The sequence below is a fragment of the Pocillopora damicornis genome, chromosome 10, assembly GCF_964200805.1.
Source record: "Pocillopora damicornis chromosome 10, jaPocDami1.2, whole genome shotgun sequence".
Lineage (NCBI taxonomy): Eukaryota > Metazoa > Cnidaria > Anthozoa > Scleractinia > Pocilloporidae > Pocillopora > Pocillopora damicornis.
The window spans coordinates 20,339,579-20,356,458 of record NC_142679.1 but is presented as its reverse complement, the minus strand read 5'-3'; the positions used below and the strand labels follow the sequence as shown (position 1 = coordinate 20,356,458).

The window sequence follows — 16,880 nt, the reverse complement described above, 5'->3', positions numbered from 1 at the left end:
ATGGGAGCAGAGAGGCTGGGGGACTGAGGGTCGATTTTTTCACAGGCACTCAATTTGTTTTCCTTTCTTCTAAGCTCGTAACAAGACAAAAAACAAATTCTTCTCAATAAAATTTTGGTTTGCTATGGACGAAAACAGGAGAAAGTAAGCCGCCTCGTGTGTATGGGTAGGGTTAATCCCACAGAGAGCCTACGGACGTCAGTTTCGACACGACAATCGTAAATGAAACTTGGCAACTAAGTTGAATGACAAGGATTTCGACCAAGGGTAGAATTATCATCGATCCTTTTTTCTATGAATCTTCTCACCGTCTTCCGTGATCGTCGCACCCGCGCCCAAAAGTAGCTTGTATATTGCCGTCCTGGGAGACGCTCCCCAGCGGAGGGTACATGGGTGCTTTGGCCGGCTAATTAAAGCCCCTTGTTTATGTGCGTTTTTTTTTCTAGAGGGGAAAGGAGTGTTTTGACTTTGACAATGTCAATTGTCGTTGCGTAGTGGCATGAAAGGAGAAATGGCCCTGCCGTCTCCCAGAGGGTTCTTGACTCTTGTTGCACGAAAGGTAGGCGAGAAATAAACTTGAATAAGAAAGTAGAGATAATTTCAGTTCGCCCCAGTTTCCACTCTTCGTGAGGTTGCGTCAGCCGACTTTACTTGCCTATGGCGTCGAAGCTGCTTGGGGTCTAGCGTTTTGTTTCGGTATGAAAAGCAGGGGTGGGAACAGAAAATTCCTCTCCTACACCGTACACAGTTCCATTGTATTTTTTGGCCTTTTCTTTTAACGAAAAAGAGACAAAAAGTGGACGTAAAAACACCAACAGCAACAAGTCACTTGCATTATATTGCATTGTGGGTAGGAAGGGAATCGCTGAATCAGCCGTGCGCATGTCATTAGCGTGTTTTGTTATTGTTGATAAAATCTATGAATTCGACTTGCCACTTCTACAGAAAGCAAGAAAACTGGAGTGAAATTCTTCAGTATTACTGATGAATCTTGCTGCTTATGGCGGGGATCCAACAGGAAACTTACTCTGCGTCAATTTTAATCAGGACTGTAGGTAAATAAGCCTGGAACTTGACGCCAAAAGGCTCCGTTTCCAAAACTGTACAACGATTTTTCGTAATAATTTGATTGTCGATCTTTTGCATCTTTTCCTTACGTAGTTCTCTGGCAGTTGGCTCAAAGGCCGGATACAAATTGTTCTCTTTAAATTCTGTGGAAAAGTTGGAGGAGATATACGATTATGGTGGGTAAACTGTTAGTGATATGCGAGGTTGAGTTTTAGGTAAATGTTAGCAATGTCGTCATTTTCCCATAATATTTTTGTGGCGGGTTTCTTATCATTATCCACAATTAGTTTTAAACCCTTCTGTGATATCAGTGATTAAGAGCGTCTCTAAGTCTAATTGTTAAGCGGTGTCTTCCGAAAGGATTTGATTGCGTGAGATGCAATAAAATCATTAAAACCTTCCAAGACAGTCACGTACATTCAATCAGCTGATTTTACCCATATCTCTCCTTTGTTCACAAATTTTGCTTAACCTCTCAGTTATTTCTTATGTCTCTCTCTTTTGGACAATTCTTAAGGCTATCCTTTCCCATTTTCAATGGAAGGTCACTCTAATCTTCGCGAATGGCCCCAAAAAAAAATTGTTAGGATCTAACCACTACAAGCTATATATCGATGAAAAGCTTTGGCACATTTCGATAAAAAATAAAATAACATTGTTGTTATTCCCATGGCAAGAAGGAAACGAGTGCACAGTTAGACGACCAAACGCCATCCCGTTGAATTGATTGGATTTTATACATGACCTCTGATGTCAAAGTTTAAGTGTACAGAATTAACCCTGAAAACATCAATCTCTAAAAGTGTGTGGGCATTTCCCCATATTTGGGTTGGTTTTCATATCATTGATTTAGCAAGCTGCAGCTTTAAAAGAAATTGCAAACATATTGCATTCTGAGGCTGCTAGGAGGACAGTATTTGATGAAACAAAAATTCTTACATACCTTTTTCCTCATTGTTCAGTTAATATTGTTAAAAATTATGTCATGCCCTCTCGGAGTGTGACATCACATTGTGAGCCTCCAGCAATAATACAATAGAACACAAGACATAAACAGCAAGTAAAAGGGTCCTTAATGGGAAAGTGATGGTCATAATAAGCTCCTGTTAGCATGCTTGCAATAGTGAGGTATTGGTAATTATGCTTTATGTCACCCTCAGTAGGGTATAATTTATTTTGTAACCAAAAAGAGCTAGTAAGCTGAAATAATATCCACAGGTGAATTATTTTGCTCCAGAAAGTTTTCTGGTAATTTATCAATGGTCACGTGCAGCAGCTTTCTTTAGGATGGTACCATCTGTTGAATAACAAGGTAAACCTTTTCTCTTTGATTTCTAGCTGAGACAGAAGACATTTGCATAGTAGAAAGACTATTCTCCAGTAGTCTTGTAGCCATTGTCAGTTTATCTGCCCCTAGAAAACTTAAAGTCTGTCATTTTAAGGTAAGAATGAGACTTATTTAGCAAACACTTACAGAACTTACACAATACAAAAGAATCAATAAAGGCTATGTTAACCTTTGATTATTAATAGTAATATGTTTAGTTTTGATTAGTCACTACAGGCTTAAATTCATGGTCTGTAATGAATACTGACACTTCCTTGTTATCTTTTTATAGAAAGGAACAGAAATATGCAACTACAGTTATCCCAACACAATCTTAGCAGTCAGGCTAAACAGAGTGGTGAGTTGATAGTATGATGGTAGTTCAGTCAAGCAATAACTTTTTATGGAATCTTTCTTACCATTCTTGTAATCTTCTTTTTAGGAGTCTGCTGGATACTGATCTTGTCTTAAATTTTATAACTGCAAAACTCTATTCTAGAGTGTAATGGAAAAAATTGTCTGCCCTGTTATGGGTATTCAAGACACAGTTTTTTCGCACTAGAGACCTACCAATTCCATGGAATAAAACCTCTTTTTGATGTCGTACTGGATAGCTTGTTTTTCCTTTTTTTTTAATATCTTTTTTCCTTTACATTTTAGCGGCTGCTTGTGGTGTTAGAAGAAAGTTTATATATTCACAATATTAGAGACATGAAGGTAAGCTAAAAAACAGAAGACTTAATAGAGAGTGTAATGAAATTGTATGAAGATGGTTGGTAGCACTGGTATGGTTGTATTTCCAGGTTTGAGAGGGGTATTGTTTCTTAACATGTAAACCTTGTTACTGTGAAATGAATAATATAGTTCTTATTATGTATCTCAGTGTGTGTGCTATGATTAGTCAAGTTAGCAGGCTATATTTAACTGTATGGCTCACTAAATTCAAAAGTTGGTGCGAAATGAAATATTTCCACTGTATTTGAAGCTAGAGGAGTAATAAATATCTAACTAACCTTGTTTTCCTTGGTCCATACTATGAGTTACAGAACCTTCTTTTTTTCTCATTTGAATTTATGGCCTGCACGCCTTGCGCTTGGGCCATAAATCCAAGTGAGAAAACTATTACTTTCCTCAAACTTGGTTAGTTAGAGGTATTTATAAACATCCATGTCAGAGAGCCAAAGTCACCCCTAAACCTTACTATAAAGATGAAAAACTTTCTTCTGACAGTGCCTCTTCATCATCCATAGGTTCTACACACAATAAGAGATACACCTCCTAATCCATCAGGTTTGTAGAACAATGTCTTAAAATTCATTTATGAGCTGGGCAATTTTGGAAATAAGTTTGCAGTATTGCAATTGTGCTACTGTTCTGACATTTTTCTTTCATTTGGTGGCTCACAGACTGAATCTTACAACTAAAGGAATCTTTCTCAAATCTCTATTTTCCTAGGTCTATGTGCCCTCTCTGTAAACTCTGATAATTGTTACCTTGCCTATCCTGGAAGCAATCAGGTATGCTGAATATGACCTTCACTATCAATAACTTTTGCCATAGTCAGCTGCCCATAGTGTAATTGGTAGTTGTGCCCAAAAAATGGGCTGTAAGGTGAAAGGCAAACAAGAGAGTCCATTTGCAAGCAAAACAGACAGCATAACATGTCTGAAAGGGGCAGTAGACTGCCAGTAACTGGCTTTTATTCAAGCCTCTGAACACATGCTCCGTTATTGCGCTCACATCTAAATGTAGTATTTAACTTTGTGTATCATCTAGTGCATTCAAATTATTATTAAAAATGTAATAAATTTTGCTTATGTTGTAGATTGGTGAGGTCCAGATATTTGACTGTGTAAATTTGGTAAGAAATCATCAAGATAAATAACAAAACTGACATAACCTTAAGTCATTTGATACTATTATAGAGTGAAAGACCATACAGTCCAGGCAGTAGTGTGCCGCTAGGCTTTATATCTCTCACTCTTGTGGCACAGAACAACCTGAATGTAATGTCAATCAAAAGGCTTGGGATTATGTATAATATACATTACTTTTAATTGATTGTCAGTGGGGCTCTGACTCATACTGTCAGCTTAAGAAACTCTTTACAGTGACCAAGGTACATTACCAACTCAGCTGATAAAACCAAATTTTTTTCAATACAACCCACCAATGCAGCCCAACTGTGACAGCTTCTCTAGAAACTTACCCCCATTTGACCTTTGACCATGTTTTAATCACATTATTTTAAAGCGGGCAGTAACAATGGTTCCTGCCCATGACTCTCCTGTAGCTGCTATGGCATTCAACTCTGCTGGGACTAAACTATCAACAGCATCAGAAAAGGTGGGCTTATTTAATGGGTAAAGCTTTTAGGCAATTCTTCAATAACGATTATTTTAATAGGAAGCTCTTGCCTGGAAAAGATGTCACCCTTAGATGAAACAGAGACTACGAGCATTCTCTCCTTTGTGGCCAGAGATCCCTGTAGTGCACTAACAGCAATTTTTTTTTTCGCCGATGTTTTTTTCTCACACGACAGACTTTGCCAGAAAGGAGGGACGGCTCTTAATCTAGATGGAACATTTCTGCTGAGTCCATCCCCAAAGAACTTTGTTCTAATTGCAGTAGAGAAGAATTGTCATGAATCTAAATTTTATAAATACATCAACAAGGAAACATGATCAGAGTCAATACTTGTGGTTAATGACTATCAGTTAATTTAGATAGACATTTAGATGTGATTAACTTCTTTCTCTTTAGGGAACAGTTATCCGAGTGTTTGCAATTCCTGATGGAATAAAACTTTATGAATTCAGACGAGGAGTGAAGAGGTAAAAGCCATAAACTCTTGGATTTATTTCATATTTTATGGGTAATAAAGGTGTCAGGTTGTGCTAACATACTTCCGTGTCTTTTCTTTCCAGGTGTGTAACCATCAACTCGCTCGCCTTTAGCCATGACTCGCTGTTCTTGTGTGCGTCAAGTAATACAGAGACAGTACACATTTTCAAGCTAGAAGCTCCGAAGAAAGAGTAAGTAATCCGTTTGTGTTAAGAGAAAAAAAAATAGCTTGTTTTTAAAGCAGGTTGAATCTCTCTAGCGTGTGTACTACCCTGTGCAAGGTTTATTGTTACCCCTTGTCCATCGCCGCCGATTAGAACGTTTACCTGGACTGAGTTTACCCTGCTGACTGCAACTCCCAGTATGTCTACACTATTACTTTGAACCTTCCCCCTCTCACGAAATTAAGATCCCGCCGTGTTAAGATTCCAAGAAAGCTGACGGATATTTTTAAAAAGATATTTCGTGTAGTGAAACTTAAAACAAGCGCGATTAAAAATCGTCCTTTTTCGCGGAAGGACTTTTAATATAAGCTAGCACACTAACTACATTGCATTTTTGTCTCTTTGTATAATTTGACTTCAGGCCTCCGGACGAGGCAAGCGGTTTGATGGGTTACTTTGGAAAAGCGCTCTCCCCCAGCAGTTATCTCCCAGTACATGTGAGTATGCGAGATAGTAAAGTTTTGGACAACTTGATCATGCGGTAGAATGTATGTACTGGGTATGGAGTGAGAGACTGAAGGCAGTGGTCAGAAGTGATTTAAGCATATGTTGACACAACCTCGCAATTAAAACGAGCAAAATGATGTTTGTTGCAAGTTTACTACCTTTCACATTGTACAGGTCGCAGAAGTGTTCAACCAAGAGAGAGCTTTTGCCAGTGTTCGATTACCACAAGCAGGTATGGAAGTAAAAAAAAAAACAACAACAACAACACAGAATTAACACACTGTGGCAGACTCCACATCAAATACAACTTGAACTTCGTTCCTATTATAATGCATTCTTCGTAACTGATGCCCAATCCAAAAAAAGGTACATACGGTACCCCTCTATTTCTAAATGCAATTACTCCATGTTCCGTACTTGGTCCAAGAGTACTTCTGTTAGGGGAGGACGACCCACAGTGGCACTGCATGGCTGATAACCAACTTTTCGCGGGCTACCTCTTACTTTCCCTATGGCCCCGGCGCTGTCTGTTGAGGAACCTTTGCAGAAATATTATACTTCTCATATTACATCTGGGAAAGTAAAGTTATTTTGCTCCTAGCTACCTGATAGACGTCTCCGAAGCCAATCGAGGGTTGTGAATGTTAAGTTTGTGTTCATTCTTCTTCGTTGAGAAATTTTTGGAGTTAATTCAGTTCTTTCTTTTCCTCAAATCAGGTCTTAGAAACGTTTGCGCCATAGCAATGTAAGTATTTCAAATAAATCCCATTTGTTTATGAAATTGTTTTTTTCTGAATAAAACGTTTGAAGAATTAGATACCAGGAAAACGCTCACTTATCCTGTGTAGTAGCAAATGTACTTCTCCCTATCCCCCACAGGATTGGCAAGCTTCCACGCTTGTTGGTGTCCAGTGCGGACGGTTATCTTTACATCTACAATATCGACCCTGAGGAGGGAGGGGACTGTACGCTGCTCAAACAACATAGGTGAACTACACAATTTGTTTATCAAGTGATAGCACTTGCCATAGCTGTTGGGTTATGATGGAATAAAATGAAGTATGGTGTCCTATCGTGCTGGTGGGTGTTAGTAGGTTCTCGAGTTCTACTTGTCTCATGAAAGCTTGAACCTACTGTTGATCTTGGTTTAAAAATGGCGCTTCGGGCTTTGCATACAGAGGTGTGGGATTGATTCATGGCCTGGGTGCTGGTGACACGAACACTCTCGCCTAGTCTCTCTCTCCACCCATAAGCATAACAAGACTAACAAGAGGCTGTCATTTGCAATGGACTGACTAGCATTCTATACAGGAAGGAAAAAATGTTTCTAGTCGTTTACTGCAGACGAGACTGGAAGAATCCTCGTCCTCGTTAGCAGGTTACATGCAGTATTGAACCTTTTAACTTATAATAATGCTTTTAAGACGATTGCCATGAAGAGAATTCATTTTAACCTGCTTTTAAATGGTTCCTTTGTGTCGTTGTTTTGTAGGTTAATTGGTCAAACTGAAGGCCTTGAAAAACCATCGGTAAGTATCTCCTAAGAAAGTGACGCACTAAGTTGTTGTTTTTCGTGTTTCTTTCTTTGTTGTTGTTTTTCTTTATCAAAGCTGAACACTAAAGCACTTCGTTCATACGTAGGAGTCCAAGCTTAGACAGCAGTGGAAAAAAGTTCGTCTGTGAAAAGAACAAAATTAAAATTATGTTTATTCTATTTTTATTCGTAACACTTCTCAGTTTTTTTCATGAGAAATAATAGTAAGAAAGTATCACGTAATTTAATGATATCTGAGTTAAAAAAATCTTTATTTTATCGAAGATTTTTGTAAAAATATAAGCTCGTAGCTAATTATTCTTCTGTAAAATGGTTTTGTGTTGTTTTGAATAGGAAGAGGAAAGCACTTCCGCTGAACTTAACCCATCTCCAACGAACAAAGAAGAAGAATCTCAAGATACGAGAGTTCGAGCATCATCACAAAACAGTCAGAATTCTCCAACAACAGGTGTATGTGACCCCACCCAAGCCATGACGGCCTTTGGTGACCTGCAAGGGCCTGGAAACCTAAGATTGGACGATGAGACTGAGTATCCACCGCTGACTGTACACAACGAATAGAGTCTCCGTCAAATCTCTTTCTTAGACGGTCTTCGCTTTCTTCACTTTTTATGCCCAAAACCGCTGTATTCAGCAGTAGATCTGATGCGGACACTTTTTAAACGAAGAAGTTCTTGTAGGATTTCTTGTAGGATTTCTTGTACTCTTTTTGATGTGTTTGTTCTGATTTTCCTTGTTTAACGAAAGAAAATTTTCTCGCAGTCGTCAAGTTTGTTCGCAAGAACAGTGTTCCTTTGAGGATAAGAAGGTAGTAAGGTTTTCAAAGCTATTACATTGCATAGAAATTTTTTTGTAGAAGACAAAGATTTTATGCGTTCTTGTGCGAGTGAGTGTTTTGGGTGGAAGTGTCAAAAGTGATTTTTAAGTTATAAAGTTATACGATATATGCATCTATTTGATTCTTCAAATTCATTGATTAAACAGATCCATTTAACTTTCTGTGTACCGTAAAAATGTTTTCGATGAAAAGAGAGTTAAGGCGATAACACGGCGATTTATTGAAGTTATGTTTGTTTTGGTTTCTATTCTCGATGATTTATTGTAGTCAGCTTTCTATAAGCCAGCTGATTGTTGTTTTGTTGGGGATGGGCTGAAACCACGAATTTGGTTCATTACCGATGTATATTATGTCGAAAACACCAGTAGGAAATGATTTGAAAATGAAAACCATGGGAACGGCCCGTATGATATCACAACGTGAAGTAGCAGGTGCCATTTGGTCGTTAGCCAATCAGATCAGTTAAATTAAGCCCCCCCCCCCCCCCGTGTCCCATCAAATAATACACGAGTTGAGGTGAAGGTCGCCACTTTTTGTCTTGAAACGCCCTACAGATCCTAAATTGTTAGGGGACTTGGAAGTCAGTGTTCATCCAATCAAGAGAATCCATAATTTTTCTTGGTGGAAACGGATTTTCTCCTGGCAGCAGCCCCATGATGCAGAAACAAGTTCAGGTGACCAAAGAGTATATCATCAGTTACCCGAAGGAAAATGCTGCAGCTAAGGCGAAGAGGCGAACTCTTCTTCCCACAGATCTCGTAACGAAAGTTGTAATTGTTGAGGGAGGTACACAATCTTCGCTAACAGCGAGCGAACTGGCCGAGATATTAGATATGCAAGTTGGCAATCACACCAAAAGAACCAAGACCACCCAGCTACACTGACTATAAACAGCACACGACATCTTTCACTACCGATTGCTTTTTGTCAATACAAGAAAGGCTACCGGAGACATAACAAGAGTACCAGCCCCCACAATTTGGAAATTTGCTCTGTGAACTTGAAGTTAATTTAAATGTAGAAAAACAACTTTGCATATGAAAACTGATACGCAATTCCTTGAACGTATCTTAGCTGTGTTGATCAGTTAATATTTTCTTTTCTTTTTTCTTTTCTTACACTGTTCTTTACGGCCACTTCACTTTAATTGCAACTTTGTTAACATCGGAAAAGGAATTTAAAAAAATTCGCAAACTACAAAAATAATATCTTAAAATTATTCTTTCAGTTAAAAAAAATACACTGCTATTTTCTCTCATTTGTTATTAATCGTACGTATTAAAGAGCCATTTAAATATTTGATGTGTATTTAGAGACGTCTACCAGTCAATTTATTACTAATGAGAGTTGAGATTCAGAAGTTCGCAAGCGCCTCGCTAGGAACTGCAAATTAGAGATCTTATCGCGTTATACCACCTTAGGTTACAACTTTTGACATCAAATACAAATTAAATCCTGACGATATCAATTCTAACAGTTGCAGTCATCAATAACGTACATGTTTTTCTGGATACTTATAAGAGGCTTCAGGTTAAAGAGGCAGTACGCCTAGGAAGGTTTAATGAAGATCACCCTTAAGGCATGTCTGCTGTTAAGGTGGACGACAAGGACCATCTAATGCTATGCCTATACAATGTGAGGCGTCGTTATCAATGTAGTATTCCCCTAAAAACGTAATAGCATGGACCAGCTAGGTTGAAGAATAGGTTTACGAGTGCCCTGTGGCCTTGGCAGGTCCATTGTTTTAAATTTACATCAGGTTAATGGCGGCAGGGGACATACACTGTTTTTCTTTCATTTAAGTTAATGGGTGTAGGCAGAACGGCCAAGTTAGTCAAAGTTGGCGAAAATTCTGACAAAATCTTCCATGAATAATTTCGAATTGGAAATGTTTGTTTTTCTTTATGATAATTAGGCGTTTCTCGAATCCATGAGTATCAAGGAGGTGTTTCGTATGACACTCGATACGCTTATTTTCCTGCCGCATATAAGACTCAGAAGCATGGATTAGTAAATTAAAATATTTTGCAATCCATTTTACATAAGTGGACAATCTTGGACCTGTGACAGAGTGAATAAGTGAAACGAGTAGAAAGGAAACAATAGTAATTCTAGCAAGACGTTAAAAACCAAACCGATTTATCAAAAAAGGAAAAAAAGACATTTGAAAAGAAGAAATTTTCATTCTTCATTCCTATTCCCTTTATCTTCATTCCAAGTCCTAAGCCCACAAAGCATTAGGGGATTAATTGGATTTTACCTCCAGCCAGCAGGGGAGTCGATAAAAACACTTTGGCGATAACTGATATTCGTTCTGTGCGGTTTCCTACAAAACGTAGTCCTCAAACTTACAGATGGTCATTTGCGTAAACTGATGTTTTCCTTGCGGTCTCATATTACCGAAACGCGCGGGAAAATGCGATGAAACGTTCGCTCCTTGTGGTGATCGATTGAAGTCATGGGTGATTTGTACCATAAAGCCGCCCGTGATGGAGTTTTCGAACTCCTGAAAACGGCCACGAAACGAGATGCGAACCGAAGGGACGAAGACGGAATGACTCCAGTACACTATGCAGCTAGTTGTGGAAATGTCGAAGCCCTTAGATTGCTGGTCGGAAAGGGGTAGGTCTAACTAAATTAGGCGTTCCTAATTTTCGGAAACGATTCACTTAACGAAATATTGTAACACTAGCACAAAAGACGGAATGGGGTTTCTTTGACCGTGATAATTTTTTTTGTTTAAAGAATTTGGGATCAAGGGAAAATTAAGAGCTTAAGCTTAGCACCTGCCGAATGGAAGCTTGTGAAATTTGCGGTGTTGTTTATAATATTTGTACCAAAATACATGCAAAATATGAAAAGTTGCAATCATTTAAATCTCATCGAGTTACGCTTCTGCTACTGATTTGCAGTTTCTGTGTGCAGGCAAATTAAAAAGCACTAGAAGAATATCAGACAAAGATTTTCTTTCCGTGTCCATTCACGCAATATTTTCTTTTCTGTTAATTTTTAAAATCTAATTGTGTGCATGTTTAGGAAAGTAAATGTGCGAAGTCATTAGATGAAGAGTGAAAACACTCCGCGAGATCTTTAGTTTGGTGATTTAACGAGTGAACAACGACTTGATTATTCATCCGTGTGTAAATTTTTGAGGATAAAATTATTGACAACAATGGCTAGAGTTTGTCATCGTTTCCGTAAATAATTCGTCACTCAAATGCCATGCTCCAAACTTTGGAATTTTTCTCTAAGAGTTTTTATTTGTTTTTCACGCAAGTAAATTTCAAATTAAGTGATAGGATTTGGTTTAAATAACGAAGAGTTACGAGTAAATCACATTTCAGATAAAAATTGAGACAAATTAAACTTCGTGTAGTTCTTTGGGTCAAGTTCTAACTTTACTCACACAACTGTATATCTCCCAATTTAGCAATTTTGAAAGGAATGTAAAGACTTCCTGTTTTCCATTGTTTGTTTCTAACTAAATCTTTGGTTTTCATGGAAATTTTCATCCCATATGAGGAGTACATACTTTTTTTTGTTGTCTTCAAATTTCAAAAGCTCTATTTGTTGATAAGTTCCCAAGGCAATAGTTGCCTGTCTATCAGATTTTGTATCCACCATCATTTTACCAAATTTTTCTCTTGTTACCAGTTCTACTGGTATCACTCCTGAGTACAATTTGAAGCACTGAGATCAACACAGATCATAGTTTAAAACAGAGGCTACAGTCTTCCATGATTTTTGAAACATGCCAGATAAATGAAATAAAATGAGGAGACCTGTTGGCCCACCTCAACTTCTGGTCATTTTTAAAACAAGACAGCCTTGCCATCAGAACCATATTTCTCAAGTGGCAGGAAACGATATTAACAATAACAATAATGATAATAATAATAACAATAACTATAACGATAACGATAACGATAATGTGGTACAAGTAGGTTCGAGTTTGCCATCTGGCTGGCTTTTCGCAAAACATTCAATTTCATGATGCCCCTCTCCATGTACAAATGGGTATTGGTGATATTCAAGAAGGAAAGGTGATCATGAAATGCTAAAAGCACCCATCCAAGACAAAAAAGTGGGATAAACCTAGGATACCTTACCTAAGATGGTGAGCCCTTTATTCTGGCTAACTGATAAAATTGAACCCTGATTTTCAGAGGAGAGCCTGACAGAGCAAACCAGGATGGGGCAAGTGCTGTGCACCTGGCTGCCAGCTGTGGACAACTCAACTGTTTGAGTTTCCTAACAAACTTTGGTGCAGACATCTGGGCTCTGGACAATGAAGGACGGACACCATTAGAGGAAGCTGCCCTTCATGGACGTATGGAATGCGTGAGACATTTAGATGGACTTATTGCTATCCACATGATGCGCAATAAGAAAGAAGTAGACAGGCACAGGAGACAAGCTAAAAAAGATATGATGAAAAGGATAAGAAAGCGCGATAAGGACGTGCAACGCCGAGATAATGCTTATGAAAGAAGAGTTGCAAAGGAAACTAGGGTAAGAAGTAAGTCTATGAATGATGACCAGAAAGATACATGGACTGGAAATGGATTGTCTATCCCTCACAAAAATGCTGAGAAGCAGTTCTCACAATTAACCAATGTTGGCCATTTTCCAGAGCAAGAGAAATCAAATGAGAAGAAAAGCATGAAGTCCCACTCTTCAGAGACCTTTCAATTTGGTTCTAAAAAAGGTAGAATGATGGGAGTCTTTCGCTCAAAATTCAGCTCACTACGCAGCTCAAAAGATGAGCCACAAATTATTAATCGCAGGTCATTAGAAGATGCCGGCCTTGTCAGGAGCTTTTCTCAGAGTACACCTTCTTTTTTGGATCAGTTTGAGTCAAAGGCAATTGAGAATCAACACCAGAGTTTAGCTTCAGATTCTGTGGATCCCTATGAACTTGATTACTCAGACCTGTCCTTTGGACATGTGGTCAAAAAGTTTGATGACAAAGGCAATGTTACAACACATGTTCATTATGTTCCAAAGAATCCAACTAAGATGATGAATGGCAGTGTGACAAGCCGAACTAGCCTCAGCAGTCAGTTAAGCTCAAGTAGTCAGCTGAGTTCCTCATTAAATGACATTCGCAGTTTGAAATCTATTGAGCTTGAAGATGCATTCTCTCTGTCGGACATTGAAACAGAAAACACAAGAAATAAAACCCTTGTCACATTTATGGCTTCACTGAACTTGGAACAGTTCACTACATCTTTGATCAATGAAAGAATTGATTTAAGTACTTTATCTCTGTGTTCCGATGATGACCTCAAAGACATTGGCCTCCCTCTTGGGCCAAGAAGAAAAATTCTGGATGCTGTTCGGAAAAGAAATGCAGCTTTGAGTCATCCAGGGCCAATGAGTGACTCAAAAATTTAATCTTATTGAAAGGTTTCAGTGAGCAATTTATTCTGTATTTTCGATTTGTTTGGCATGTAACTTTTATACCTGTATTTTTCAAGAATTACAGAATGATAAATTTATTTTGCCTTGCCATTGTCAAGCCTTCAGACCAAAAACCCAGCATGAATTATTGTTAATTTCCCAAGCAAAATACATAATCAACTAATTCCTCATAATGATACACGATGATGGCATTGTTAATTATTTCATTATGAGTCTGACTTTTAATTGGTACCTTGAAGTTGACAGTTCCAGGTCACAGTGACTTGTGGTATCACTTTCACCCTTAAACTCCCAGAAGTGATTAACATGTAACTTCTCCCTATAATATCAATACATTATCCAGCAAACAGGTAATGAGAATACTCAAACTTATCAGGTAGAAGTTGTTATCTAAATCAAAGACCTCATTCTCACAGCCTATTGACAATGAAATATGGAGTAGCTTGAGCCGAGAGTTTACAAACAGATCTTGGGAGGTAAAGGGTTAAGAGAAATTTATCTTTGAATAAGTTGTCTTCAAGTTGTTAACTAAAAGAAAGAATTTAACATTAAATCACTCAGTAGAGGCAATGAATTGCAATTAATGAAAGTACATTGACTGCCCAGTGCAGAGTTTTCTGTAATTTCAGCTCAGAAATGTAAAATTTCATGAAACAATTATGTGTAAGAATATTTGCACATTATTGGGAAAGTTTTAGAGAATTTATGTATATTGAGACTTGTTGTTTTTTTCATGGTCAGTTTCTAAATGATTGTAATTTTTAAGAAAAGTCAATTCTGTGACCACAATGACGTTAGCAGATTTGACATTAAGTTTGAATTTTGCTTAAAATGGTTCTAGAATTTGTGAAATCATAAAATAATTAATTAATATTTGAGAAAGAAGTTGTGAACTTGTGAGGCTGCAGTTGGGAGAGTTCATAACATCTTATAGAGAACTAGCATATTAATAAGAGATTAGAGCACTGTATGCATGGATGAAGTTCTCTACTTTCAACAAACACACCCTTTGTTTGTTTTTCTCACACACTGTTAGAGTGGCATGGAAGTTGCCAAGGTGACTAGGCAGGTCATTGCTCTAACAGTATGCACTCTCAAATAAAGCTATGTCAAGGGCACTTCCTTTCCCTATATGCCCCTAAGACTGTAAGTCATGTTCATTCCTGACAAGCTAAAGCTCAAATTTGGCATAACATTTAGTCACATACAGATGGGTTAATTTCAGGATGTGGGGAGAAAATCAGACTGCAAGAAATTAATTCTAGATACAACACTGTAAAAGATACCGATAATTATTAATGATAACTACTAATTCTAGCCTTAAAAGATATTGCTGCAATATATGCTAGATTCCAGAAAATAATTAAAGAAATTCACACCAATGTCTGACAGTTGGATGGTACTTTATTGCTTCAGTTTTGAAACAATTAATGAGCATGGACTGTATGTTTCCAGGATCAGCATCATAAAAATTAACAATACTCTTTGCTGAGATGTGTATCATCAATAAATAAAAAGAAACCTTTCTAAGAGTTTTTCTTTGTCATGGTTTCATGTGGTTGTCTGTAGTTTTCATTACATCTTGCAGAAATCTTACCATTTCATCATATGAACGGTTAAAAAATAAATCAATTTTTGCACTAATATAATTATCATCTTTTTAAACTTTTAATCCCATTCAGTCACACTGTCAATAATTTTGGATAGTACTCTCCACTTTCCTAATTTTTCTGAAATTAAAGCCAACTAAGAGGCTGTCTTTAAACTCAAACAACTGTTTCTAAAATAGGGTAATTCAGTGTTATCAACTGATTTGATAACATAAATTGGCTTGTCAGAGCCAAGAAGCAAAAGAGTTCTCTCACGAAGGGCGAACACTTGAAACATCAGCTTTTAAACTCTTTACGGTGGCCAATTTACATTATCAACTTGATTGATAACTGTGAATTACCTTATCATACTCTCCCACTGACCCAGCACCAGAGTTTCTTTGAAACTTACTACCTTTATACACGTTACTAAAATAGTCACCTCTGGAGTCAGCATTTTGATGCCTACCTGGAAGTTTTAACTAAATTTTAGCTCAAAATTATTGTTAATTTCTAAAGTTGTCAAACACAGGAAATAAAACATAGATTAGCTTGTTCAAAACAATTTTACCTGAAATCATTTAAAACAATATGTAACAACACACTTAGCATATTGATGAGTAGCACAGTCACGCCGCCATTTTGGACTCAAGTGCCTTTGCTAACAAATATCTTCGGGAAGGTTTAACCTCTAAATCTCACACTTTCCACAATATAAGCTTAGTTATCATACTTCATTTTGGTGTAAAGAAAACAAGGTTTGCGACAAAGTGAAAATTGTAAAAAATAAATATTTCCTGAAAATGCGTGAATTTCTGGGTGTAACGCGTAACATGAAATGTATCAGACGGAAGAAAAAAATGAAATATCTCAATATAGAACGCACATGGGGCCACTATTTTTTGGCCGTTAGTAGTTTGTGACAAAAGCAACAGGCAGTATGATTTGCAACAGGAATGGTTTATTCTAACGCAAGTTATAAACGTCTGTTTTTATCACTGAACAATGTAACGCTCGCAACTATTAAAACAACCATAGTGTGCAAAACTAGCAATAATGATAATTTCGACTGTGTAAGCAACAAACTAATAACAAAAATGTAATGGGCATACATCATAATATTTACAAACCAACGCTGAAGTTGAATCGTCGAGTAGAATGTTTTCCAGATCAAAATAAAACACGCAGAAACATTTCGTAACGGTCATATTGAGCTTAATTCCATCACATATCCACCAGTAGATCCGTTGTCAGACGCGATTCTTGTTAAGTTGAGTAAACAAGCTCACCTCTCCTGGAATGGGCTTGTATTAAGCTAAATTTACAGAACGTTTCAACCCATTTCGTTAGATCTAACGCTAGAAATTTACGTTTGGTCGAGGCAGAAACAATTTTCGCCATTGTTTCCGTGTTCATGAACCGTAACGAAGGAAAGTGACGAAGGAATATGGCGAAAAACACCACCAAAACTTTCACGAAATCCGCTCCTTGGCAGCTTCTCTTTGAAAGCACATGCTTTGTTTACACAGACAATAACATGGGATTCCATACAGAGTTTGCAGGG

At 37.6% G+C, this 16,880-nt stretch overlaps 2 protein-coding genes across 3 annotated transcripts; both read left to right on the top strand.

Annotated features, from left to right (window-relative positions):
- The first annotated feature begins 843 nt into the window (after window positions 1–843).
- Window positions 844–8,459, top strand: LOC113664643 (WD repeat domain phosphoinositide-interacting protein 2). Of its 2 annotated transcripts, none has more exons than XR_016180560.1 (17): window positions 844–1,055; window positions 1,162–1,244; window positions 2,407–2,510; window positions 2,688–2,753; window positions 3,056–3,112; window positions 3,646–3,685; window positions 3,851–3,912; window positions 4,221–4,256; window positions 4,649–4,741; window positions 5,159–5,229; window positions 5,323–5,430; window positions 5,825–5,900; window positions 6,085–6,142; window positions 6,628–6,655; window positions 6,790–7,288; window positions 7,403–7,439; window positions 7,799–8,459. XR_016180560.1 is itself a non-coding variant. In XM_027180270.2 (17 exons), the coding sequence occupies exons 1-17, from the start codon at window positions 985–987 to the stop codon at window positions 8,024–8,026; spliced, it is 1,326 nt and encodes a 441-aa protein (XP_027036071.1). In that variant the 5' UTR covers window positions 844–984; the 3' UTR covers window positions 8,027–8,459. The 2 variants fall into 2 exon arrangements, 1 of the variants encoding a protein (XP_027036071.1); XM_027180270.2 differs by having other exon boundaries at window positions 6,790–6,897.
- A 2,079-nt stretch (window positions 8,460–10,538) lies between these two features.
- On the top strand, window positions 10,539–15,259 carry LOC113664610 (pre-mRNA splicing regulator USH1G). The gene is made up of 2 exons (XM_027180236.2): window positions 10,539–10,925; window positions 12,470–15,259. Exons 1-2 carry the CDS (start codon window positions 10,762–10,764, stop codon window positions 13,698–13,700), a joined length of 1,395 nt encoding a protein of 464 aa, XP_027036037.2. The 5' UTR covers window positions 10,539–10,761; the 3' UTR covers window positions 13,701–15,259.
- Window positions 15,260–16,880: the final 1,621 nt, after the last annotated feature.